The following is a 25,245-nucleotide window of genomic DNA, read 5'->3' on the forward strand; positions in this document are numbered from 1 at the left end:
TCGTCGCCCCTTCTTCGAGAACCCCTTCCTCAACCTCCAGCCGTTCCTCGTCTCTCCACACCCCCAAAGTATCCCAATCCCCCCCCAAATGTCATTCCTAATAAAATCTTTTCTTTTTTTTTTTTTTGTGGAAAAATAAATGTGCAATTCTGCTTTCAAAAAATTTGGTTTGATTACTGTGTCAATCGCCGACTACACACACTGCGCCGTACACTTAGCGTTTTTGACACCAGATATCTCCATTACTGAGACATGTTTCTTGTGTCAGTCTTGGAGATATGTGTGTTGTCAAAAAAACAAATCTATATGACTTGTATTTTCCACAACAGTCTCTACATTCTTCTAATATTGCACAGACTGGATCCAGCAGGGTTCCCCAAATCCAGTCCTCAAGGTCCAACAAAAGATCATGTTGTAAGGAAATCCATTTTTTTGGCTCATGTGAAGCAGTTATCAACGGAGCAATGGAATTCCATACAACATGATCTGTTGGTGGTCCTTGAGGACTGGATTTGGGGAACCCTGCTCGATTCAGTCTGTGCAATATTAGAATAATGTAGAGACTGGTGTGGAAAATACAAGTCATATAGATTTGTTTTTTTGACAACAAATATGCCCAAGACTGACACAAGAAACATGTCTCAGTAATGGAGATATCTGGTGTCAAAAAACAAATCTATGTGACTTGTATTTTCAGCACCAGTCTCTTCAGTCATATAATATTGTACAGACTGAATCGAGCAGGGTTCCCCAACTCCAGTCCTCAAGGCCAACAAACAAATCATGTTTTAAGGAATTCCATTAGTCCGGTGATAACTGCTTCACCTGACCCAAAAAAAAGAAAATCCTTAAAACATGATCTGTTGGTGGACATTTAGGAATAGATTTTGGAAACCCTGGCATAGAGGATGGTGTTGAGTGCAAGGCATATCTATTGTTACCTTGCCATTTTTTTTTTGTTACCATCATCATTTAACTATTTTTGAGACAAGGCAAGGGGATTGTAGATATACCTAGTAATTAACAACATACTCTATTTAAGTGTGTGGAATAAACTGATGACCTGATGGTGAAAATAAATGTTATATTTACTTCACCAATACCCTGGCCTTGTATCATCATCACTATCACACCTGGGCAGGTGAATACACATGAGTTTTAACCTGCAGCGTTGCTTAAGTCTCCATATATTTGAAGCAGACTGTATAGATGCTGCAGTTTAAGTAATATGTGTATTGTAATGCCCATGCGTGATAACTTTGTGAACTCAATATGCGTTATACACCAGGCCTAGGTATGGTAGAAGTTGTATAAACTCTATTATGTCTCCAGTGTGCGTTCAAACTCAAGCCACAGTGGTGATCCTACAAATAATATTGTTAGGAATGACGGAACGCACTAAATAAAAATAATAAAGTGCGTTCGCCGCTCGGGGTCCACCGTGCAGTAGGTGATATATAACCGCTGCTAAGTGGTGACAGGAGCAATATGGCGGAAAAGCGCTCAGGGTTAAACTTCACCCAAGTGCGCAGAGCAATCTCAGTTAATTCACAGAGATGCCAAATAAGTACAAACCCAAAAGACTGAGCATGTTGAGGTCACAGTACTCAGTAAAAACGCATACATGGTATCAGGTCACAGGAGTAGCCCAAGACGGCGGCACTACGTCCGTCTAGACCTACCGTCTGTGCGGCGTCGCAACTGCGGACGCAAAGGGGCTGCTACTGCAGCGCGGCGTGGACAATGCCGCTAAACGACAAAGCTATGACGCAAGCGCAATGTCGGACGCTAGCAGCTCCTCATGTTGCAGCAGAGGAGCGCTGGCTCTAACTCAGTCCCTAACCACATACGTAATATCAGAGGGAAGGGGTTTTTTAATGAGTTATTGACCAGAATCATACATCCGTCCTCATACACACAGCAGCAAGTAAGTCTATACTAGTGCATGGCGGAACAGCCATGCACGCCTTTTATAGCAGCCGGGACCTTCCACAAGCTTCCAGATCTCTGAGATGGACCAATGAGATCTGGAGTGGGACCTGAGCACGACTCCCGATCTCCAATGGGAGATCGTCCCATGAGCATGCTCAATAGGAGGACAGAAGGACTTAAGCCCCAGTTACACATAGCGATATCGCTAGCAATATCGCTATAAAGTCACCGATTTTGTGACGTAGCAGCGATATTGCTAGCGATATCGCTACATGTGATACTTACCCCCGACAGGCTCCCCCGCTGGTTATCGCTGATCGCGCGAAAACGTCCTGGACCATTTCTCGTCGTCAGCTTCCTGCTGGGCTTCCTGTGGCGCCGACGAGCGACGCGAGGACGTCAGGATCGCCGCATCTGACGCATCATTGGGGGACACAGCACCCTCCCATGTTTTACAGCTCCTGTTCTTACTTTGGTTGAATGGTTACAGTTGAGTTGTTTATGTTGTCAACCTATTCTGTTACTTCTCCTACTGCTTTCTCACTAACCGAGGAATTCTCTGCCGGTCGGTGGGGTGTACACTGCGGAGGAGGAGCTAACCTTTTTTTGTGCATAGTGTCAGCCTCCTAGTGGCAGCAGCATACACATACTTACACACAGACGGCGACAACCCTGGCACACGGTGCAAACACGTTTCCTGCAGCGGTGCTCCAGGTGCGCCGAACGTCTGTGGAGAAAATCCAATCTACACGAAGATTTCATCCATTTTAAGTTTATACTTAGAACATACAACACTGCCCTTTACCTCTCCAAACAAACCTATTTCAACACCCTCATCACCTCACTGTCCAATAACCCGAAACGTCTCTTTGACACTTTTCATTCTCTACTCAATCCAAGAGTACAGGCCCCAACCACGGAGCTCCGAGCTGACGATCTGGCCAATTACTTCAAAGAAAAAATTGACCAGATCCGACAGGAAATTATCTCCAAATCCCCTCATACCATGCACTGTCCTCCCTCCACCACTGCATCTAACTCACTCTCTGATTTTGAACCAGTCACAGAAGAAGAAGTAAGCAGGCTCCTTGCATCTTCTCGCCCAACTACTTGCACCAGTGACCCATTTCCGTCACATCTCCTCCAGTCCCTTTCCCCTGCTGTCACCCCTCACCTAACTAAAATATTTAACCTCTCTCTCTCTTCTGGTATTTTTCCCTCCTCATTTAAGCATGCCATCATACATCCACTACTTAAAAAACCATCCCTCGACCAAAACTGTGCCGCTAACTATAGACCTGTCTCTAATCTTCCCTTCATGTCTAAACTCCTGGAACGCCTTATCCACTCCCGTCTTATCCGCTATCTCTCAGAAAACTCTGTTCTCGACCCTCTCCAATCCGGTTTCCGCTCTTTACACTCCACTGAAACTGCCCTCACTAAAGTCTTTAATGATCTGCTAACAGCTAAATCAAATGGTCATTACTCCATGCTAATTCTCTTGGATCTCTCTGCAGCATTCGACACTGTGGATCATCAGCTCCTCCTCACTATGCTCCATTCCATTGGCCTCAAGGACACCGTTCTCTCCTGGTTCTCCTCCTATCTCTCCGACCGCTCCTTTACTGTTTCTTTTGCCGGTTCCTCCTCCTCTCACCTTCCCCTTACTGTTGGGGTTCCTCAAGGATCGGTTCTAGGCCCCCTCCTCTTCTCCTTGTACACTGCCCCTATTGGTCAAACAATCAGTAGATTTGGTTTCCAGTACCATCTCTATGCTGATGACACCCAATTATACGCTTCTTCTCCTGACATCACGCCAGCCTTTCTAGAAAACACTGGCGATTGTGTAAACGCTGTGTCTAACATCATGTCCTCACTATATCTGAAACTGAACCTGTCAAAGACTGAACTCCTGGTGTTTCCTCCCTCTACTAATGTACCTATACCCGACATTGCTATTTCTGTGTGTGGTTCCACTATTACTCCCCAGCAACAGGCCCGCTGTCTTGGGGTCATACTTGATTCCGAGCTTTCCTTTGCCCCCCACATTCGATCACTGGCTTGCTCTTGTCATCTGCACCTCAAAAACATTTCTAGAATTCGACCTTTTCTTACTTTTGACTCTGCAAAAACTCTTACTGTTTCTCTTATTCATTCTCGTCTCGACTATTGTAACTCTCTTCTAATCGGTCTCCCTCTTACCAAACTCTCCCCTCTCCAATCTGTCTTGAATGCTGCAGCCAGGATCATATTCCTCACCAATCGTTACACCGATGCCTCTACCTTGTGCCAGTCATTACACTGGCTACCCATCCACTCCAGAATTCAGTATAAACTTATTACCCTCACCCACAAAGCCCTCCATGGCTCAGCACCACCCTACATCTTATCCCTTGTTTCAGTATACCACCCTACCCGCGCCCTCCGTTCTGCTGATGACCTGAGGTTGGTATCCTCAATAGTCAGAACCTCCCACTCCCGTCTCCAAGACTTTACACGTGCCGCGCCAATTCTTTGGAATGCACATCCCAGGTCAATACGATTAGTCCCCAATCCCCACAATTTTAAGCGTGTCCTGAAAACGCATTTATTCAGACTGGCCTATCGCCTCAACACATTAACCTAACCTATCCCTGTGTGGCAGAGCCAAAAGTTTTACCATAACCAGGTTCCCAGCATCATGTTCCCACATGCTTTATGCATCCATTAGCCCTCTGTGTCTGTACTGTTACACACTTAACATTATGGCTGGTCCATACAATCAGCGCAACTGTTACCACCCACCTTTCGTGTCTACCTCTTTCCTTATAGACTGTAAGCTTGCGAGCAGGGCCCTCATTCCTCTTGTTATTTGTTATAATCTACTGTACGTGATTATTGTTATGCTGTAATGTCTATTGTCTGTACAAATCCCCTCTGAAATGTAAAGTGCTGCGGAATATGTCGGCGCTATAAAAATAAAATGTATTATTATTATCTGACAGGTAAGTAGCGACCACCGACCCCAGCGATGTCGCTGGTGAGATCTGCCTGTGTGGCAGCTCACTAGCGACCACTTAGCGATGCACCAGGGATCCATATCGTTGTCGGGATCGCTGGTGCATCGCTAATTGTAACGGTACCCTTAACCTCAGGAGAGATTTGCTGCAAGACAATCTCCTCTGCAGTAGATAAACAGCAGGAGACTGCAGAATGTGAGGATCTGGATCCCTGCGGAGTAAACGCAGAAATCCGACACCTAACAAATATTTATAGTCACATGCTTTGGTGTAATAAAAAGTAAAGGATGCCAGTGCATCAACAATTTTTTTTTTTTTTTTAAATTGGCCCATGTGACAAAAATATTAGTTGTATTTTCTCCACCGTCGCTGCTAATTGAACACACTGTCGAGATGATACCGGTCATACAACTTGTGTGTGTATGTATAGTCACCTGGTCAGGAGTACTAGTAAATTCATGATGCACAAAACACAGCATCATAATTTCACTGGTACACCTGGCGAGTTGATAATACTATTGGGAGTGTAAAAAGACATAATGCACTCAGGACAGGTATCAAAACATTGTTTTATTAACCCAACAACAAGAAATTTTTTTTTATACCATTTGCTCTTGCCATTCCACCCGGCCTACATCCAAGATGAAGTAGGCCGCAAATTGGTCCCTCATTTGGCCAACTTCAACCGATGACCTGAGAGGGTGCTGAGTAAATTCACGCAATGGGTTAGGAGCAACATCATCAAGATCTAAGTTCGGGTGCTCTCTAACCATGACAAAATTATGTAGAACCACACAGGCCTTCACCACCTCATCCACTCTTTCCAGTTTTAGATTAATGGCTGTGGCGAGAATGCGCCATCTGGAGACAAGAATATCGAAGGCACACTCTACTGTTCTTGTGGCCCTGGTCAGCCTGTAATTAAAAATTCTTTTGGTGTGGTCCAAGTTCCGGCTGGAGTAGGGCTTGAGCATGTTTTGGCAAATCTGGAATGCTTCATCACCAACCATTACAAAGGGCTGTGGCGGACCTTCGGTGTTGGGAAGACGCCGTGGCATGGGAAAATTAAATTGGTTGCCGTACAATCTCCTGCCCATGTCAGAGTTCTTAAAGGCCTGGGAGTCATTCCCACGGCCAAACGCCCCAATGTCCACTGCTACAAACATACAGTCTGCAACCGAAATGGCCATGAGTACTGTAGAAAAGTACTTTTTATAGTTGTAGTACTCCGATCCAGTTCTTTTGGATGTGTTTCCCATCCACCGCTCCCAAACAGTTGGGGAAATTGCAGACTGTCCAGAATTTTTCGGCGATTTCCAACCACTTTTCTGCGGTGGGCAGGGGCATGAATTCTGGACAAAGAACGCTACAATTACAGACAAGGTGGATATTCCAATACGGTACTGGAAGTGGAGTGAAGAGAGGGTCTCTCCAGTAGCCAGGAATCTGGGAAACAAAGAAAAAACAACAATTATTACTTCTGTATATGGATTTTTAAAACACCAACAATAAATAAAAAAAAAAAGTTAATAAAAATTCATCTGCAGCCTTTTGTTCATTGCATGCCATAAAAAAAAAAAAAAAAAAAAAAAAAAAAAATCGCAGCTCTTTGTTAGATACATGGCAGAACTATAATTCTGCCAGATTTGTAATAGTACATGTCACAACAAAGAAAATTCTGCAGGCATTGGTTTTGCAATACTATGTACCGTAATGTAACCAGTAGCCGTTCCTCAGGAGGAATCGCACGCCGGAGCTGCGTGTCCTGTCTCCGGATGACTTCTTGGACCCGACCAAGCAAATCGTTAAAGCTTTGTTGGGTCGTCCGGGTATAATCTGTAAATTTCTCCGGGTTTGTGTGTAGCTCACTGTAGAGGGTGTGGTACGCTCCACGTTTCTCCCGGAGTTCAAGAATCGGATGTATCCACAAAAGCCACCGCTGCCGTCTTCGCTGCCTCTTTCTCTCCCTCTGTTCATGGCAAGCAACGGCATAAACCTGAGCCGTCCTCATGTCCAGATCCAAGTCAAAGTAAAAACTCTTCCAGCGCAGATCCATGTTTCTCAAGGAAAATGCAAGCAAATGTGAAGAATTCAGCTGTAAACAGGGGCTAGATAAAGAATTTCCATAAGACACGCCCACTGCTGTCCCATTGGTGGAGTGTGTTGCAAGAATTTTTCAAGGATTTTTTCTCCTGTGAAAGTGACATCATTGCGCATAAAAAATGCAAACGCATAAAAACGCTGCGATTTTTTGTCGTGATGCGCAGAAAAATGCTACAAAAAAACAGTGTTTGCACGTGCTTTTGACATGCGTTTCATGTGCGCTCGATACGTTGCGCAAAAAAAGGCGCAAGTGTGAAAGTAGCCTTACTCCAACAGTCCCCGTCACTCCTATGGCGACTTTTTTTGAGCTCCTTGCTAGTCTCTACTTTGTGGTCTCTGTAGACATAAATATGTGACTGCTGCTGGAAGTTAATTGGCTGCAGCGCTGCAGTGATTGGCTGCAGCGCTTATATGTCTGGGTCAACAAGTCATTGCAGCGTGGAGTGGAGTGTTGGTGAAGAATTAAAAGGCTGAAAATTCAAATCCCGCAGATCACTTGAAATTTGTCAGAAAATTGGAATTGTAGCAAATTGTTTCAGTGTAAATTACATTTATATAAAAAAAACCTCCAGACCTTAGAGCATAATAAAAGTAAAACTAAGAAAATTTACACCTTTCTCTGGCTCTCACCTTGTTTGCACAGCTCCCCCCACTTGGTCGTTCTTGTCTTCATTCACAGGCGGATGGTATTTTTCACCTTGGGGTCTGCCAGGTTTTCAACACTTCTGGGCCCGGTGGCACAAGCGATGTAATGATCCCGCATCAAGCTTAGACTGGTTAGATGATGACTGTGGAGAAAAGAGTACTGATTTTTTTTTTTTTTTTAACCTCTTTCTGAACACAGCAAAATTGCATCCGGGTGATGTTTTGCTGCATCTGTGAGAATGGAAAAAAAAAAATTGGATTCCAGTGAATGCTATTTTTTGTAAAATACATGGAAGAATTTGATTCGCTGATCTCCACTAGCTGAGTCTGTCTTCATTGATTATTTTTTATCATTCTCAGAGGTTTTCAGAATCGTTTTCCGGCTGGACGACCCGATAAATCTGTGCATGAACCATCGTCCTCATGGTGGGCTGAGAAGCAATTCAGGGGTCACATTGATCTGTGATGTTATAAAGGAGCTAAGTGTTCTGGTAATTACTCTTTCATGTCTTGCTTTTTAATCGTTCTGACAAACTACACTTGATTTTACGAGTACAAACACATGGGCCATGCACACAGCAAACATGTCGGTAGGACAGTGTTCACACCACCAAGAGACTGAAACACAGAGAAACACAGTACAACAAACGTGAAAAAACACTCTGATGTAAAAAAAAAAAAATCTAACAGTAAACAGCCAGTGCTAGTAAAAAGATGATAACAAAACGGTATTTACTTGATACATTTTTTGCTAATAATGTATACTAAGCCACTCTACCAGATATCAAGGTATACCCATCAGAGCAGTTCGATCCAATGTATTTAAAACCTGACCATGTGAATAGTACCTATAAACAAACAGAATAAACGAGTTAGGCAGGAGTCACACTAGCGAAAAAATCGGACGAATGCAATGCAAAAAAAAATCGCATTGCATTCGTCCCAATGTTATTCTATGGTGCAGCTCCCATCATCCGATTTTTTTGTCGGAACATTTCCTCGGACCGAGACAATCGCAGCATGCTGCTGATCGGACTCGCCAATGCAAGTCTATGAGTGCGATTAAAAATCGGATTACAAATACAAACAGACCACAAGTGTGACTTGCGATAAAATCGCAAGACTTCTCCAGGTCAACAGGAAAGAGCATCAGGCATTGGCATTGGATGTCAATTGGATGCTTACATGCGAATAAAATCGGTTCATCGCCGGAAATTCGGATGACAGATGGATCCCTGGACAAGAATTCTTTGTGCGATTTCGTACCGTAAAAATCGGATTGATTTTTAATGGTTGTGTGTGACTCCGGCCTAACGAGGAAGGAACTGAAACTGTGAAAATGCTCTATATTGTGAATGAAACCTTCATCAAGTTGTGTGCCCGCTATTGACTATACATTATTCCCACCATTTTCCACCCCTCTCGTGAGCCATGCACATATAAAGACGTCTTAGGCTAGTTTCACATTAGCGTTTACGGCCGCGTCGGGCTTCGCACGGCCGCAGCTAAGCCCTGCCCCCCTGCTGCGCCTCCGCCGGTAGCTCCGCCTACGGGCGCACGACGCTGCATGCGTCGTGCGCCCCCTATCTTTAGCACTGGGGACGCAGGCCGTGCGCAGTATGCTTTGGCGGCGCGTGCGTCCTTTTGACAGTGCACCGAGCGCACCAAATTGCTACAGGTTGCGTTTGGCGCTGGTCGGCGCACCGTCAAAAGGACGCATGCGCCACCAAACGCTGGCCTGCGTCCCCAGTGCTAAAGATAGGGGACGCAGGATGCATGCAGCGTCTTGCGCCCGTAGGCGAAGCTACCGGCGGAGGCGTGGGGCTTAGCAGCGGCCGTGCGCAGCCCGATGCTGCGGCCGTAAACGCTAATGTGAAACTAGCCTTACACAGCGTGTCCACATCAGACATTATCTTTCTGAATCCTGCTCATATAGGTACTGTTCACATGGTCAGGTTTTAAATACATTGGTTAGGACTGCTCTGAGATGTGTATACCTTGATGTTTGGTAGAGTGGCTTAGTATACATTTTTTTTTGCAAAAAACGTATCAACTAAATACCCTGCTTTGTTATCTTTTTACTAGCACTTGCTGTTTATTGTTAGATATTTTTTTACAGGAGAGTATTTTTTCAAGTTTGTTGTACTGTGTTTCTCTGTTTCACTTGATTTTAAGAGCAGACAGAAATTTTTGACCGGAAACAGATGAGAAATGAGTACACCTGTCTACAACAGCAGAACATACTGTACTGAGATATGTGATCAGCAAGAACATAAAGGTATTCACTGGGAGGGAACAACTGTATACCAGCCGTCCATAGAACTGACGGGTGAAGTAAAAGAACGACAATCAGGTGACAATGGCCCGTGTCAGGGGTGGGACATAAGCATTTGAGGTGTTGGGGAAAACTGAGCAAGAGCAAAAGACTGAGTGACCGCGACAAGGGGCAAATTATTATGTCTAGAAGACCGGGTCAACGAGTAACCAAAAGGGTAGATCTTGTGGGGTGTCCCCGTTATACGGCAGGTCTTGTGGGGTGTTCCCGGTATACGGCAGGTCTTGTAGGGTGTTCCCAGTATATGGCAGGTCTTGAACGGTATTCCCGGTATACGGCAGGTCTTGTGGGGTGTTCCCGGTATACGACAGGTCTTGTACGGTATTCCCGGTATATGGCAGGTCTTGTGGGGTGTTCCCGGTATATGGCAGGTCTTGTACGGTATTCCCGGTATATGGCAGGTCTTGTGGGGTGTTCCCAGTATATGGCAGGTCTTGTACGGTATTCCCGGTATATGGCAGGTCTTGTGGGGTGTTCCCGGTGTACGGCAGGTCTTGTGGGGTGTTCCCGGTGTACGGCAGGTCTTGTGGGGTGTTCCCGGTATACAACAGGTCATGTGGGGTGTTCCCTGTATACGGCAGGTCTTGTGGGGTGTTCCCAGTGTATGGCAGGTCTTGTGGGGTGTTCCCAGTACATGACAGGTCTTGTGGGGTGTTCCCGGTATACGACAGGTCTTGTGGGGTGTTCCCGGTATACGGCAGGTCTTGTAGGGTGTTCCCGGTATACGGCAGGTCATGTGGGGTGTTCTCGGTGTACGGCAGGTCTTGTGGGGTGTTTCCGGATACGACAGGTCTTGTGGGGTGTTCCCTGTATACGGCAGGTCTTGTAGGGTGTTCCCTGTATACGGCAGGTCTTGTGGGGTGTTCCCGGTATATGGCAGGTCTTGTGGGGTGTTTCCGGATACGACAGGTCTTGTGAGGTGTTCCCTGTATACGGCAGGTCTTGTGGGGTGTTCCCGGTATCCGGCAGGTCTTGTGGGGGTGTTTCCGGTATACGGCAGGTCTTGTGGGGTGTTCCCGGTATATGGCAGGTCTTGTGGGGTGTTCCCTGTATACGGCAGGTCTTGTGGGGTGTTCCCTGTATACGGCAGGTCTTGTGGGGTGTTCCCTGTATACGGCAGGTCTCGTGGGGTGTTTCCTGTATATGGCAGGTCTCGTGGGGTGTTCCCGGTATATGGCAGGTCTTGTACGGTATTCCCGGTATATGGCAGGTCTTGTGGGGTGTTCCCAGTATATGGCAGGTCTTGTACGGTATTCCCGGTATATTGCAGGTCTTTTGGGGTGTTCCCGGTGTACGGCATGTCTTGTGGGGTGTTCCCGGTATACAACAGGTCATGTGGGGTGTTCCCTGTATACGGCAGGTCTTGTGGGGTGTTCCCAGTGTATGGCAGGTCTTGTGGGGTGTTCCCGGTATACGACAGGTCTTGTGGGGTGTTCCCGGTATACGACAGGTCTTGTGGGGTGTTCCCGGTATACGGCAGGTCATGTGGGGTGTTCCCGGTATACGACAGGTCTTGTGGGGTGTTCCCTGTATATGGCAGGTCTTGTGGGGTGTTTCCGGTATATAGCAGGTCTTGTGGGGTGTTCCCTGTATACGGCAGGTCTTGTGGTGTGTTTCCGGTATACGGCAGGTCTTGTGGGGTGTTCCCTGTATACGGCAGGTCTTGTGGGGTGTTCCCTGTATACTGCAGGTCTTGTGGGGTGTTCCCTGTATACGACAGGTCTTGTGGGGTGTTCCCGGTATACGACAGGTCTTGTGGGGTGTTCCCGGTATACGGCAGGTCATGTGGGGTGTTCCCTGTATACGGCAGATCTTGTGGGGTGCTCCCTGTATACGGCAGGTCTTGTGGGGTGTTTCCGGTATATGGCAAGTCTTGTGGGGTGTTCCCTGTATACGGCAGGTCTTGTGGGGTGTTTCCGGTATATGGCAAGTCTTGTGGGGTGTTCCCTGTATACGGCAGGTCTTGTGGGGTGTTCCCTGTATACGGCAGGTCTTGTGGGGTGTTCCCTGTATACGGCAGGTCTTGTGGGGTTTTTCTGGTATATGGCAGGTCTTGTGGGGTGTTTCCGGTATATGGCAGGTCTGGGGGGAGTTCCCGGTATATGGCGAGTCTTGTGGGGTGTTCCCTGTATAAGGCAGGTCTTGTGGGGTGCTTCCGGTATACGGCAGGTCTTGTGGGGTGTTTCCGGTATATGGCAGGTCTGGGAGGAATTCCCGGTATATGGCGAGTCTTGTGGGGTGTTCCCTGTATACGGCAGGTCTTGTGGGGTGCTTCCGGTATACGGCAGGTCTTGTGGGGTGTTTCCGGTATATGGCAGGTCTGGGAGGAATTCCCGGTATATGGCGAGTCTTGTGGGGTGTTCCCTGTATACGGCAGGTCTTATGGGGTGTTCCCTGTATACGGCAGGTCTTGTGGGGTGTTCCCTGTATACGGCAGGTCTTGTGGGGTGTTTCCAGTATACGGCAGGTCTTGTGGGGTGTTTCCGGTATATGGCAGGTCTTCTGGGGTGTTTCCGGTATATGGCAGGTCTGGGGGGAGTTCCCGGTATATGGCGAGTCTTGTGGGGTGTTTCCGGTATACGGCAGGTCTTGTGGGGTGTTTCCGGTATACGGCAGGTCTTGTGGGGTGTTTCCGGTATATGGCAGGCCTTGTGGGGCGTTCCCTGTACATGGCAGGTCTTGTGGGATGTTTCCGGTATACGGCAGGTCTTGTGGGGTGTTCCCTGTATACGGCAGGCCTTGTGGGGTGTTTCCGGTATACGGCAGGTCTTGTGGGGTGTTTCCGGTATACGGCAGGTCTTGTGGGGTGTTTCCGGTATACGGCAGGTCTTGTGGGGTGTTCCCGGTATACGGCAGGCCTTGTGGGGTGTTTCCGGTATACGGCAGGCCTTGTGGGGTGTTTCCGGTATACGGCAGGTCTTGTGGGGTGTTTCCGGTATACGGCAGGTCTTGTGGGGTGTTCCCTGTATACGGCAGGCCTTGTGGGGTGTTTCCGGTATACGGCAGGCCTTGTGGGGTGTTTCCGGTATACGGCAGGTCTTGTGGGGTGTTTCCGGTATACGGCAGGTCTTGTGGGGTGTTTCCGGTATACGGCAGGTCTTGTGGGGTGTTTCCGGTATACGGCAGGTCTTGTGGGGTGTTTCCGGTATACGGCAGGTCTTGTGGGGTGTTCCCTGTATACGGCAGGCCTTGTGGGGTGTTTCCGGTATACGGCAGGCCTTGTGGGGTGTTTCCGGTATACGGCAGGTCTTGTGGGGTGTTTCCGGTATACGGCAGGTCTTGTGGGGTGTTCCCAGTATACGGCAGGTCTTGTGGGGTGTTTCCGGTATACGGCAGGTCTTGTGGGTTGTTCCCTGTATACGGCAGGTCTTGTGGGGTGTTTCCGGTATACGGCAGGCCTTGTGGGGTGTTTCCGGTATACGGCAGGCCTTGTGGGGTGTTTCCGGTATACGGCAGGTCTTGTGGGGTTTTCCCTGTATACGGCAGGTCTTGTGGGGTTTTCCCTGTATACGGCAGGTCTTGTGGGGTGGTACAGGAGATGTGTGGTAATGGACGTGTATACAGTGTACGGGGTTACTGCCGCCGTGTTACTCATATACCGGGATACACGGCATTCTCCATGCTTTGTACATCGCACACAGCGGCCAGTCACTGGCTTGGCTTCCTGAGCTCCGCAGTCCGACGCACACGTGTCTGCAGCAGCTCTCGCAGGTCGCGAGAATCCATCTCCGGTCTGAGGGACTCCATCTACACAGAGCCCGCATGTCCCGCCCTCTATCGCGAGGATATTCAAATTGGCCAATCAGAAATGAGAGGAAGAAGACGGTCAACCAATAGGGGAGTAAAGAGGCGTGGCCGACTGGGCGGCGGATGATTTGAAAACAAGATGGCAGAAATGGAGGGTGCGGGTGACAGAGAGCCGGGAATAAGGCGGTGAGTACCGAGTTGGAGCATGGCTGCCTGCCGGGTATGAGATTTCCCGTCATGGAAAGCGTTACGCAGCCGGTTACTGGAGACGTGCATAGCGAACTGTGACACTGAAGAAAAACGCCTATAGCAGCCAATTAGAGAGCAGCTTTCATTTTTCTATAGCAGAATCGGAAATTAAAGCTGCTTTCTGACTGGCTGCGACTGGAAATAAAGTGCAGCGTTTTTCCTTATGGCATTTTTGTATTAATCTCAGTGCTGTGGTGACATTTCGTCTTGTGTGGTGGTGTTGTGTCGTCCTGCGCGGTAATGTGGTGACATGTCGTCTTGTGTGGCGGTGTTGTCGTCCTGCGCGGTAATGTGGTGACATGTCGTCTTGTGTGGCGGTGTTGTCGTCCTGCGCGGTAATGTGGTGACATGTCGTCTTGTGTGGTGGTGTTGTGTCGTCCTGCGCGGTAATGTGGTGACATGTCGTCTTGTGTGGCGGTGTTGTGTCGTCCTGTGTGGTAATGTGGTGACATGTCGTCTTGTGTGGCGGTGTTGTAATGTGGTGGCATGTCGTCTTGTGTGGTAATGTGGTGGCATGTCGTCTTGTGTGGCGGTGTTGTGTCGTCCTGTGCGGTTATGTGGTGACATTTCGTCTTGTGTGGTGGTGTTGTGTCGTCCTGTGTGGTAATGTGGTGACATGTCGTCTTGTGTGGCGGTGTTGTGTGGTAATGTGGTGGCATGTCGTCTTGTGTGGCGGTGTTGTGTGGTAATGTGGTGGCATGTCGTCTTGTGTGGCGGTGTTGTGTCGTCCTGCGCGGTAATGTGGTGACGTGTCGTCCTGCACGGTAATGTGGTGACGTGTTGTCTTGTGTGGCGGTGTTGTGTCGTCCTGCGCGGTAATGTGGTGACGTGTTGTCTTGTGTGGCGGTGTTGTGTCGTCCTGCGCGGTAATGTGGTGACATGTCGTCTTGTGTGGCGGTGTTGTGTCGTCCTGCGCGGTAATGTGGTGACATGTCGTCTTGTGTGGCGGTGTTGTGTCGTCCTGCGTGGTAATGTGGTGACATGTCGTCTTGTGTGGCGGTGTTGTGTCGTCCTGCGCGGTAATGTGGTGACGTGTCGTCTTGTGTGGTGGTGTTGTGTCGTCCTGCGTGGTAATGTGGTGACATGTCGTCCTGCATGATAATGTGATGATGCGTCGTCTTGTCTAGCAGTGGTCACGTGACTGCGCCATTCATTGCCTCACAGGACAGCGGGGGTTCCCGGTCTGCATCATGTACCTGTTGTGCCGCAGGATATTACCATGGTTAGCGCATAAAGCTAATTTCAGATTTGCGTCTTTTTGCGCAGCGCATCGTTCGCAAGTAGAAATGCACATGCGTTTTTGCACGAGTTTGCATTTTTTTTATGCGCTTGCGTTTTAACCAGTTTCTAGCCATGTTTACTCTTAAAACGCCTGCGTTCCCATAGACTGTAATGTGGTGTTTTTGATGCATTCTGTGCGCAAGGGAATGCATGGTTTTTTTTTTTTTTTTTTTTTTAACGCCTTTGGACGGTTTCAAATCCGCAGAAAGAATTGACATGTCACTTCTTTTCTGCGGATTCCGCTGTGGTTTGCCTTCTCCTCCATTGTGGAGGTGAGAAACCGCAGGGTTAAACCGCAGGTCTTTTGACCTGCGGATTGTGCAAAATCCGTGGGTGAATCCGCACCGTGTGCACGTAGCCTAAAATGTCCCCAGTTTGTAGCCTGGTCTGGTATCTGTTTATTTTCATGAATAAGGCTACTTTCACACACCAGGTTTTCGTCGTCAGGCGCGATCCGGCGTCGTGCCGGATCCGGCAAATGTTTAGTAAAACCTGATGTGCCGGATCCGGTTTTCTGCCGGATCCGTCTTGTTCTTGACAGACAAAACCGGATCCGTCTCATCCGGTTCATCCGTTTTTCTATCCGTTTTTCGACGGATTACGCCGTATCTGGTTTTTAAAATTGAACCTTGTGGCCTTCCGAACGGGATTGGCTACTGGAAAACTATATATAGCATGTTCCTACAGCCCTTCTTTGACAGGTTGTAGAGGAGAAAGTGCAGGTTGGAGAGAAGAGCAAGTTACTGGCGAAGATGGATGTTGTCATTGGAAATATTACCACTAGAAGTTCTGTGACGGTTTCAGTAATGAGGGACAATTTTCCACTATACTTTGTCACCTCAAGGCAGAGTACACTGGCAGGATGACAGAGTGTGAAAGATTTGTGCCCTAAAACTTGTGTACCTTCTGGACCAACAGTATATACCTTTACCTTTTTTTTGTAAACTGTTTTTAAAGTTAAAAAAACTTTTTTAATAAAGGTTTGAAACCAACAGGGCATTTTTATTACAAAACACATCATAAATCTGTGTAGTGTGGGGTGGAAATACTGCTGGAGGGGATGCGGGACACTTCGACAATGGGAGTGTGGAGAGAGGACTGGGATCGTGATGGTGTGGAAAAAGCTACAGAATTTGGTGGACATGTGGGAGGCAGAAGAGGTGGTGGGCGGTGGAGTGGAGGGTTGGGCAGGGACTGTAGGAGCAGATGATGTTGATGGAAAGTTGTATGGGGAAGGAGTTTGGTACGGGGCAGGTTGCTGGAAGTGGGGAGGTTGCTGGTACTGGGAAGGTTGCTGGTACTGGTGAGGTTGCTGGTATGTAATAGGAGGGGGAGGATGGAAAGTGGCTGGAGGGGGTGCAGATGTAATAGGAGGGGGAGGATGGAAAGTGGCTGGAGGGGGTGCAGGTGGAGGAACTACAGTGGTGGGAGGTGGAGGTTGGGAGGTAACCTGCTGTAGAGCACCGTGGCACGAATGCATTACATGCATCTGCTGGGTAGGAGATAGTGTTGCCATGCGCTCCACAACAGACCTGAAAAAGGTGTGGTTTGGCGAAGATCTTGCTTCTGAATGCATGGTTTGCAGAAGTGTCTTCACCTCCAGAATGCTGGAGTTGATCTGCTGAAAGCCTGCGGAGATTTGCTCTGACAAGACTTTTAGACAGTTCTGGAAAGATGCATTCAGATGCAAGAACTCTGGCGCATAACTCTTTTCCTGACCCCTCTGCCGCCCAGTACCCGCAGGTGTACTAGAGGTGGCAGGGGCAGAAGGGTGGGGTAAAGGGAAAGCGATCTCCTCACCAGCAGCTTCATGTAATGTAGGCGGCCACGATGCTCCTGTGTTGGTGGATGGGACAGATGGGTCGAATGTGTGGGAAGGCTGGGAAGGTGCCGATGTACCGGGACGGTCGAAGTGTCCCTCGGTGCCGGTCTCCTCAGGGATCGCCTCAGAAGGGTCCAATCGTGCAGGCTCCCGAGTGCTGCTCACCGTGCTGTGGAATAAAGAGAAAAAAAAACAATTAAAATACTGACATGGTATGGCCCTGGCTGAAAAAAAAAGTTACATTTTTTTAACATGTGGTGTGTAATATTTACCTTCTAGTGACCATTGTTTCCCGGAGGAACGACAGGGCTTGTGCGTACTTGTACTTGCTCCTGCGTCCTCCAGATCCACTCGGGGCCCGCATCTCTTTATTGAACTCCTTCTTGAAACGATCCCTCACAGACCGCCACCAATTCACAATTCTGTTCCCTGAAACGAGAAAGGAGTGGTTAGTATACAACATCAGTGTTTCACAAACTCCAGTCCTCATGGTCCCCAGGGGTCATGTTTTCAGGATTTCCATAGTAAATTGAAATCCTGAACACATGATCCGTGGGGACCACGAGGACTGGAGTTCGGGAAACACTGGTTTACATCAAGCAACCGGTACTGTATATACTTACGCTCTTTAATCTGGGCCCGAACATCGAGGTCCTCCCAGCGGCCCACAAGGAGCGAACAGATTTCCTCCCAGAGTCGTTGGGTAACGATAAGGTCAGCATGGCGGCGGTCAGCCATATTCCAGAGCGGCTCCCTTTCTCTGACGAGATCGATGAGGTGGTCCACATCGAGTCCTCCGTCCTCACCGTCAGTCGGGAGCACGCTGTGAAGGCTGTTAAAGAAAAAGACAAAAATAACATAATTAGCCTCCACAAAAGAAATGAAATAAAAAGTGCAAAAAAAAAAGCAAAAATATTTATACTTACACGCTGGTGACCGCCGCGTTGCTGTCGCCGACGACCCTGGGAGGCACTGCGAGGACCTCTTGGCCGAGCACCAGATTGGGAAGACTAGAGAAGAAAACAAAAAATGTTATGTCTTTGGATGTAGGCATTTGTTTGCTGTGTGTGGTCTGCAGAACATTGTTTTCTATGTGTTGTGTGTAGTGTGATGTTGTGTTTCTGCGTTTGATGCAAAAAACTTACCAATTGTGAGCCCACTCCAAGTGTCTGTCCACCCCTTCCTTCTTCTTCTGGGAGCTCCTCTTCATCTTGTGAATCCTGTTTTGAAATAAAAGACAATGAATAGACATGTATTACAGAGATGATGGATTTTGGAAATAAAAACTTACCGTCAAACGCTGACGATGCGAGGGAGGGCTCCCAGAAGAAGATGTGCTGTCTTCCTGATGGCCAGACTCCATGGCTGTGGGTGGTGTTCCAGCTGCTGCCATTGCTGCTGCTGCTGCATCTATTGGGCGGCTGTTGAATAAAGAGAGACAAAGGGCCAATGAATATCTTGATATTCAATAGCCCTAGTTTGGAGGAATGGGGGATTTGATAATTACCGTCTCTCATCTGCTGCTGGCCTCCCCTCCTCAGCATGTTCCATTTGCTGCTCCATTTGGGGTGGTGGTGGTGCTGATGGTGCTGCAGTGGTCTCCTGCTGCGCTTGGTTGCTTTCTTGGGTGGCATGTTGGGTGTGGCTGTGGGTCCCACTGTCTTGCTTTTATATATGTCTTGTGGGCAGAGCTACTGAGCATGCTCAGACCAAAAAAAAACGGATCCGGCCACCGGATCCGGCTTTCGCCGGATCAGGCGCATTGCGGCGCTCATAGGCTTTCATTGTGTGAAAAAGCCGGACGTGCCGGATCCGGCGTGTCCGGCTTTTTCGCCGGAGACAAAAAACGTTACAGTAGCCGTTTTTTCCAGACGCCTAATTGAGACACATTGCCGGATCCGGCGAAAACCGGATGAAACGCATGGCCATCCGGCCCGATCCGGCGCAAATGCAAGTCAATGGGGGGGAAACCGGATCCGGCATTGCATTTCGCCGGATCCGGTTTCTGTCAAAAGCGCCGGATCGCGCCTGATGGCGAAAACTTGATGTGTGAAAGAGGTCTTAGAAATCCTAAACCATCCGACATTTCTTTCCCATCTCAAAAAATGAATAGGAGTCAGAGCGGCCACTTAACTTTTTTTTTTTTTTTAAATAATCGTCTATGGGACATTTGAAATGGTTTGGATATGTGGCTATGATAACGGCACGTGTCCCCCTCCACTTTGTTTTAAACAAAACTGTTATACACCCTTCCCAGGTCCAGCATTCAGTTTCTGCCGCCGTTCTCTGTTTGGGTAAGTTCACACTGGGGGTGTGTGGGTTTTTTTTTTTTTTTTTTTTTTCAGCAAAACCTGATCTCTTGGCAGGAAAGAAGCTGCAGAAAAAAAAGCATGTTTTTCATGGCAATTTGATGCGTGTTTTATGATGGTTTTACACTTGTCCATTGTGCATGCTTATAAAGTTTAGTATTGGAAAAAAAGTAGTCTTATTCCGAAGAATGAGGTGTTGGCACAAAAAAAAAAAAAAATGATGCCTGCATTTTTTCACCACCCATACAAGTCAACGGGTGAAAACACTTTAAGGAGTGACATGCTCTATTTGTGAAGTCTCGTAGACTTTCCTTGCACTGTAAAAACCAGATGAAAATTAGTATTAAAAAGCAGTAAAAACACCCAGTGTGAACTTAGGCTATGTGCCCACTTTGCAGAAATGCTGCGGAAAAGTCTGTAGCATTTCCGCAACTCCCTGCCGCGGGTAAAACGCATGCAGAATTCGCATGCGTTTTCCCCAAAAACACAAGCGTTTTTAGCTTGCAGAATGCTTGCGCTTTTCCAAGCAACTTGAAGCATCGCTTGGTAAAGTGATTGACAGGTTGGTCACACTCGTCAAACATAGTGCTTGACAAGTGTGACCAACTTTTTATTATTTATTTATATAGCGCCATTAATTCCATGGTGCTGTACATGAGACGGGGGATTTAAATTTGCCATAGGCTAGAATGATACTGTACATCACCTGCAGTTCTGCTGCGGATCCGCAGCAGAATCCGCACCGTGTGCACATAGCCTAAGGACGCTGCAAGTGTTTTATTTCTGTTTTATCCTCTGCAAAAGGATCTAATCATGGAAATAAATACCAGACATGTGAACACCGCCTCAGACACAGGAGGACCTCTGTAATTCAACGGGGGAGGTAAAGAATCGTAAAATCAATGTTGGCGGATGCAGAGTCATTCAGGTGGAGCAGATTTGTGCAGCTTTTATTTATTCTTAATTCTTCCACCCCGTCATTCTGTGAAGTCATGGCGGAATGACAGGGTTAGGCTGGTTTCACATTAGCGTTTTTTAGTGCAGCGCATCGTGCGCATACGTACCTATGTTTAACATGGTGTACGCATGGTCTTGCGTTTGTATGTGTTTTCGTACGCATGCGTTTTTTCAAGGTGCGTGTCTAGAAACGCCAGACTTCACCACAGTCCAGTCAATGGAAAAAAAAGTCAGTCACCCCGTCGTCTGGGAAACTTGGCTGCAGTCATAGTGGTATAGGGAGACCCTGGACTGTGGTGAAGTATTTGTATATTTATTTTTGCCTTTGAGCCATCAGCTCTTTAGGGTATGTGCACACGTTGCAGAAAATTTCTGCACAAAAACCTGAATCCCTTCCCAGAAACCGCACCTATTTTTCCGCGGCGGTTTTTGCGCTGTTTTGATGCGTTTTTTACCGCAGCGGTTTCTAAAAGCATGGGAGAAGCCTAAACCGCGGAAAAAAATGCAAAATTAATGTGCATGCTGCGGTTTTTACCGCGATGCGGTTTTTTTCGCGGTAAAAAAACGCATCAATGTGCACAAAGTGCAAAATGCATTGAAATGACTGCACCTTATTTTTAGCGGTTTTATAGTGAAAACCGCGGTAAAAACCGCTAAAAAAACGCTGTGTGTGAACACAGCCTTAAACAACATGAGCTACTCCTACCTTAGGACTTCTGGGAATATGTGTGTCAGGGGCTTATTTAGAGACTAACATCTACTGACTTTGTATTTCTACTTATGCCTCTAAACTGTGTCTCTGTTTGATTATGTATATGGGTCCGTGATATTTGAACTAGAGGTCCAGTAGGATACTATGAGTGGCTCTAGTGATTCACTCATATGTCATTGATCAGTCCTGTGCTTTATTTCTGTCTACTGGGTCACATTAGCAGTTTGACTATATGATATTTCTCTTTTTGAGTGCCAAAATATAATTATCTTGCAGCTAGTGGACATTTAAATCTGACCATCTTTCATGTATTTTTTGGGGAACATGCTGGTCTCCAATCACTGTTTTTAAACTGTGTGGTGTTTTTTGCAACCAATAAAATAAATTTTCATATAATTTGTATTTGGTGTGGTGATCCTACATATATGCATGGAGCTTCTTAGTGTATCACTGCAATATTCTTCTACGTCGTGGATCCCAAACAATTCAAAGGATGTCTTTGTTTTACTTGTAACAAAATCGCTGAGGTCTTTTCCTTTCAAAAACTAGGTTTTTACCTTCCAACCATTTTCAGTTCCTTTTTCTTTGCAGGTTTCAGTCTTAAATTTTCAAACATCTTTTCCTTCTCAGCCTGATCGTTCATCCAAAAATGCCAATCCTATGTTAGTTTCTGACAGATACCAAATGTATCCCTTAGCAACTGTGAGGACACTTTCTCTGTCATCTTTATCTGGATAATATTGCAAAAGCTGTAGCATCTCCAAATCATTCTTTGGATCCCATCGACTTACAACTGCCTCGTGCCAAAAGCGGACATATATTAGACAGACAAAACGTGCTACTTTTCTTATTCCTTTCAATTCGGTATTAGAAATATGCAATTGTTTAGTAAATGGCACAATTTTGATTACATACCGTATATACTCGTGTATAAGCCGACACCACCCCCCCCCAATTTTGCCACAAAAAACTGGGTAAACTTATTGACTTGTGTATAAGCGTAGGGTTAATTGGTGGTCCAAGAAGATGCTCCATAGATAACCCCACACCCCAATATCCTGCTGAACAAGGGTTAATGCTGCCCCATTAATACCCCCCATAGGCTGCTCCACAAGGGTTAATGCTGCCCCATAAGATGCTCAATAAATACCCCCCATAGGCTGCTCCGCAAGGGTTAATGCTGCCCCATACGATGCTCCATAAATACCCGTTATTTGCTGCTGCTGCAATTAAAAAAAAAAAAAAAAAAAAATATGACATACTCACCTCTTCGTCACTGGGGGCCAGGTTTCGGTGTCCTGAGCCCCTGGCAGTGGAGATATTCACCTGTCCCCATTCCAAGTTGTCCACCGCTCTGTCTCCCGGATCTCTACATTGACAGCAGAGGGCGCGCACTGACTACGTCATCGCGCCCTCTGCCGTCACAGCAGGAGGACCCGGAGACACAGAGGTGCACGGCTTGGAACGGGGACAGGTGAATATTACTCTGGCCCCGTCATACTCGCCCCTCCTAGCACAAGGTCTTCTCTGCAGCTGCAGCCCCTGCTTCTCCCTCTGCCGTCTGCTTCTTGCATTCAGCTGGTCACGTGGTACTGCTCATTAAACTAATAAATATGCGCATATTCATGAGTCTAATGAGCGGTACCACGTGACCGCTGAATGCAGGAAGCAGACGGCAGAGGGAGGCGCAGGGGCTGCAGAGAAGTGCCAGGAGAGGTGAGTATGGTCTCTGACACCCTCGCTCCCCCTCCCCCGCCCACCCCCCGTATATGACTCTCGTATAAGCCGAGAGGGGGACTTTCAGCCCAAAATAATGGGCTGAAAATCTCGGCTTATATACGGTATATGGCCTTTGCCATCCACCTTTCTTCAGTCAGAGCCCCTGGAACCATAAATTCAAAATTGTTTTCATCCCAGCCAACAAAGTATAGAAGTGATAGTTGTATTAGCTCTTTGTAATATTCTCTTGGATGACTGCCATCTTTCAAGACATTGTTGAGGTAGTTCACCATTTTCACACGTTGTTCTTCTAGAAAACCTTGAATGGGATTTTCTTCATCTAACCTTGTGGAATAGGACTTCTTATCAACTGAATTCCACTGATTTTGGAACTTTCGGAAAGTCTGGATGTCAGGACCACTTGATGGTATGTTACAACAGTTACCAAACACTCCTTTCAAGATTAATTCGTGGGTGTGGTGGCGGCAAGCCAACCACAACAATGGTCGCCCAAATTCAGTTTCAATTCTGATACATGCTCCTTGGATCATTCCTGTATTAGATGCAGTTGTATTGAAAGATATACCAATGATACGGTCACGTAGCGCGAATCGGTCCACCTCCTGAATAACAACTTCAGCCCTTAGCTCACCAGTACCTTTCTGGGCAACAGGTACACAAAGCAAATGCTCAAAATCTTTTCCAGTTACAAGAACAGCATCTCTATCTTCTAGAGTTTTGACACTTCCACAGGCAACCGAGGTCAACAATTTACTATCCCAATGTAAGACTAAATGAAGAGGATCTTCAAACAGTGACTCTTCCATGTTCTCAGCTATTTGTCTTCTGTTAATCACCCGAGCTTGGAAAACGGTAGATGGAGATATGGAAATGCATGAAACATCGTGACCAAGGCTTTTTGCAGTTGCAATAAATGAAGTACTTGCTTGTCGAATGGAGAGTTGTTCTCAATCCCATGTAGCCATGAGTGTGTGAGCAAGAGGTTTTAAGGCCCCATCACACACAGCGATCTCGCCAGCGAGATCGCTGGCTGTGACGGGGATCAGCGACCGGCCCCCCTGCCGGGTATCGCTGATCGTCCTCGATCAGCCTGGGCCGTTTTTCGATCGCTGGTCTCCTGCTGGCCAGCACGCATCGCTGCGTGTGGCAGCGAGAGACCAGCGATCAGCGACGCTGGTTTCTAATGTAAACATCGGGTAAAATTCGTCCTCTTCGTGAATTGATGATGGGGATGAGACTGAGTGTTCCACTATACCTGTCTTGTTCATTTTGGCGATTTCTTTATAATATTACATCTTGTATGCCTCCTTTTTTTTCTATATTTATTTGAGGCAAGAACCTTATGTACACCACTCACTGATGAACTCATACGATCCTCTCATTGTGACATAAGGAATGCTTTATCGTCGGCAATATCAAATAGCTCAACAAGATAACCTTTCCAAATCTCCCGCTTCATATTTGCTTTCAGTGTTTCTTGATATCTCTTTACCCAGATGTTGATGTTCCTTGTATAACTTCTGTATACAAATTTGAATATTCTCCTCTGTCATGACAGGGATACTTGCTTTCTTCCACACTTCCTGTAGTTTAACACTTGTGGATTTAGCAGCACACGAAAGTGTTTCTTTCATTTCCTTGTGATAGTAAATAAACTAAAAGCACTTGTTTCTGGGAAGGGAGTTGAGCTCCCAAAAATTCACCACCAGGCACCTTTTCAAGTAACCAAATTCCCTTTCTAGTACTCATTTTCAGTTTAACTGCCTGCAAAACATAATAGAAACACAACATACACATTAGTGTGATCTCGATGATACATTTTCATGAATTTCAGTACTTTCAGATAAAAGTGATCAAAGTGTGCAACTCCTAAATATTAATCGAATTCGCTAATATTTTTTACATGGATGTTTTAGATGACTCAGACGAAGGATTCAAGCAAAGTCACATGAAAATCATAACTTCGGAAAAATGAAACACCCTAATGGACATGCTATTCAAGGAGTTTGGAAGCAAACGGGAGCAGTGATATGGGGCGAGAGCTAGGCATAGCAGTTGGGTCAAAGTTTGTTTTTTTTTTTTTTAATTTTTTTTTTTTGTTTTTTTTTTAGGATGGGTGTTATGGTGGCAAGTTTGAAGGCAGAGGGGAAGGTACCAGAAGTTAGGGATAGGTTGAAGAGATGTGTTAGAGCTGGAGTGATCATGTTAGTGAGGTTGGGGAGCAGGTGTGAAGGGATGGGGTCAAGTGCACAGGTGGTGAGGCGTGATTTGGAAAGGAGATGAGTAAGCTCTCCTTCAGTGATGTTGGAGAGGGAGGTTATTAGGGTTGTGGGATAATGAAGAGACAAGGTTTGTGAAATAGGTCTGTTTAGCAGAGGTGAGGGCTGATTTTAAAGGCAAGTGTAGCTTGTTTG

At 46.9% G+C, this 25,245-nt stretch overlaps 1 protein-coding gene and 2 long non-coding RNA genes across 3 annotated transcripts in view; 1 reads left to right on the forward strand and 2 right to left on the reverse strand.

Annotated features, from left to right (window-relative positions):
- Nucleotides 1-5,481: 5,481 nt before the first annotated feature.
- LOC141056172 (uncharacterized) lies at nucleotides 5,482-8,357 on the reverse strand. The gene is made up of 2 exons (XR_012221587.1): nucleotides 7,665-8,357; nucleotides 5,482-6,377 (listed from the first exon to the last, which is right to left on the reverse strand). It is a non-coding gene; the product is annotated as an uncharacterized lncRNA (long non-coding RNA).
- A 5,485-nt stretch (nucleotides 8,358-13,842) lies between these two features.
- ARHGAP19 (Rho GTPase activating protein 19) overlaps nucleotides 13,843-25,245 on the forward strand; it is a 95,730-nt gene continuing 84,327 nt past the window's right edge. The window contains exon 1 of the mRNA XM_073552869.1: nucleotides 13,843-13,947. Within this exon, the coding sequence (XP_073408970.1) occupies nucleotides 13,901-13,947 (47 nt within the window). The 5' untranslated portion in view covers nucleotides 13,843-13,900. The remainder of the gene's footprint in view (nucleotides 13,948-25,245) is intronic.
- Nucleotides 23,020-25,245, reverse strand: part of LOC141056174 (uncharacterized) — a 60,587-nt gene continuing 58,361 nt past the window's right edge. Inside the window, exon 2 of the long non-coding RNA XR_012221588.1 lies at nucleotides 23,020-24,595. This is a non-coding gene — a long non-coding RNA (uncharacterized lncRNA). The remainder of the gene's footprint in view (nucleotides 24,596-25,245) is intronic.

This window comes from Dendrobates tinctorius, unplaced genomic scaffold (genome assembly GCF_039654945.1).
Source record: "Dendrobates tinctorius isolate UK_male_01 unplaced genomic scaffold, ASM3965494v1 ptg000196l, whole genome shotgun sequence".
NCBI classification, from domain to species: Eukaryota; Metazoa; Chordata; class Amphibia; order Anura; family Dendrobatidae; genus Dendrobates; species Dendrobates tinctorius.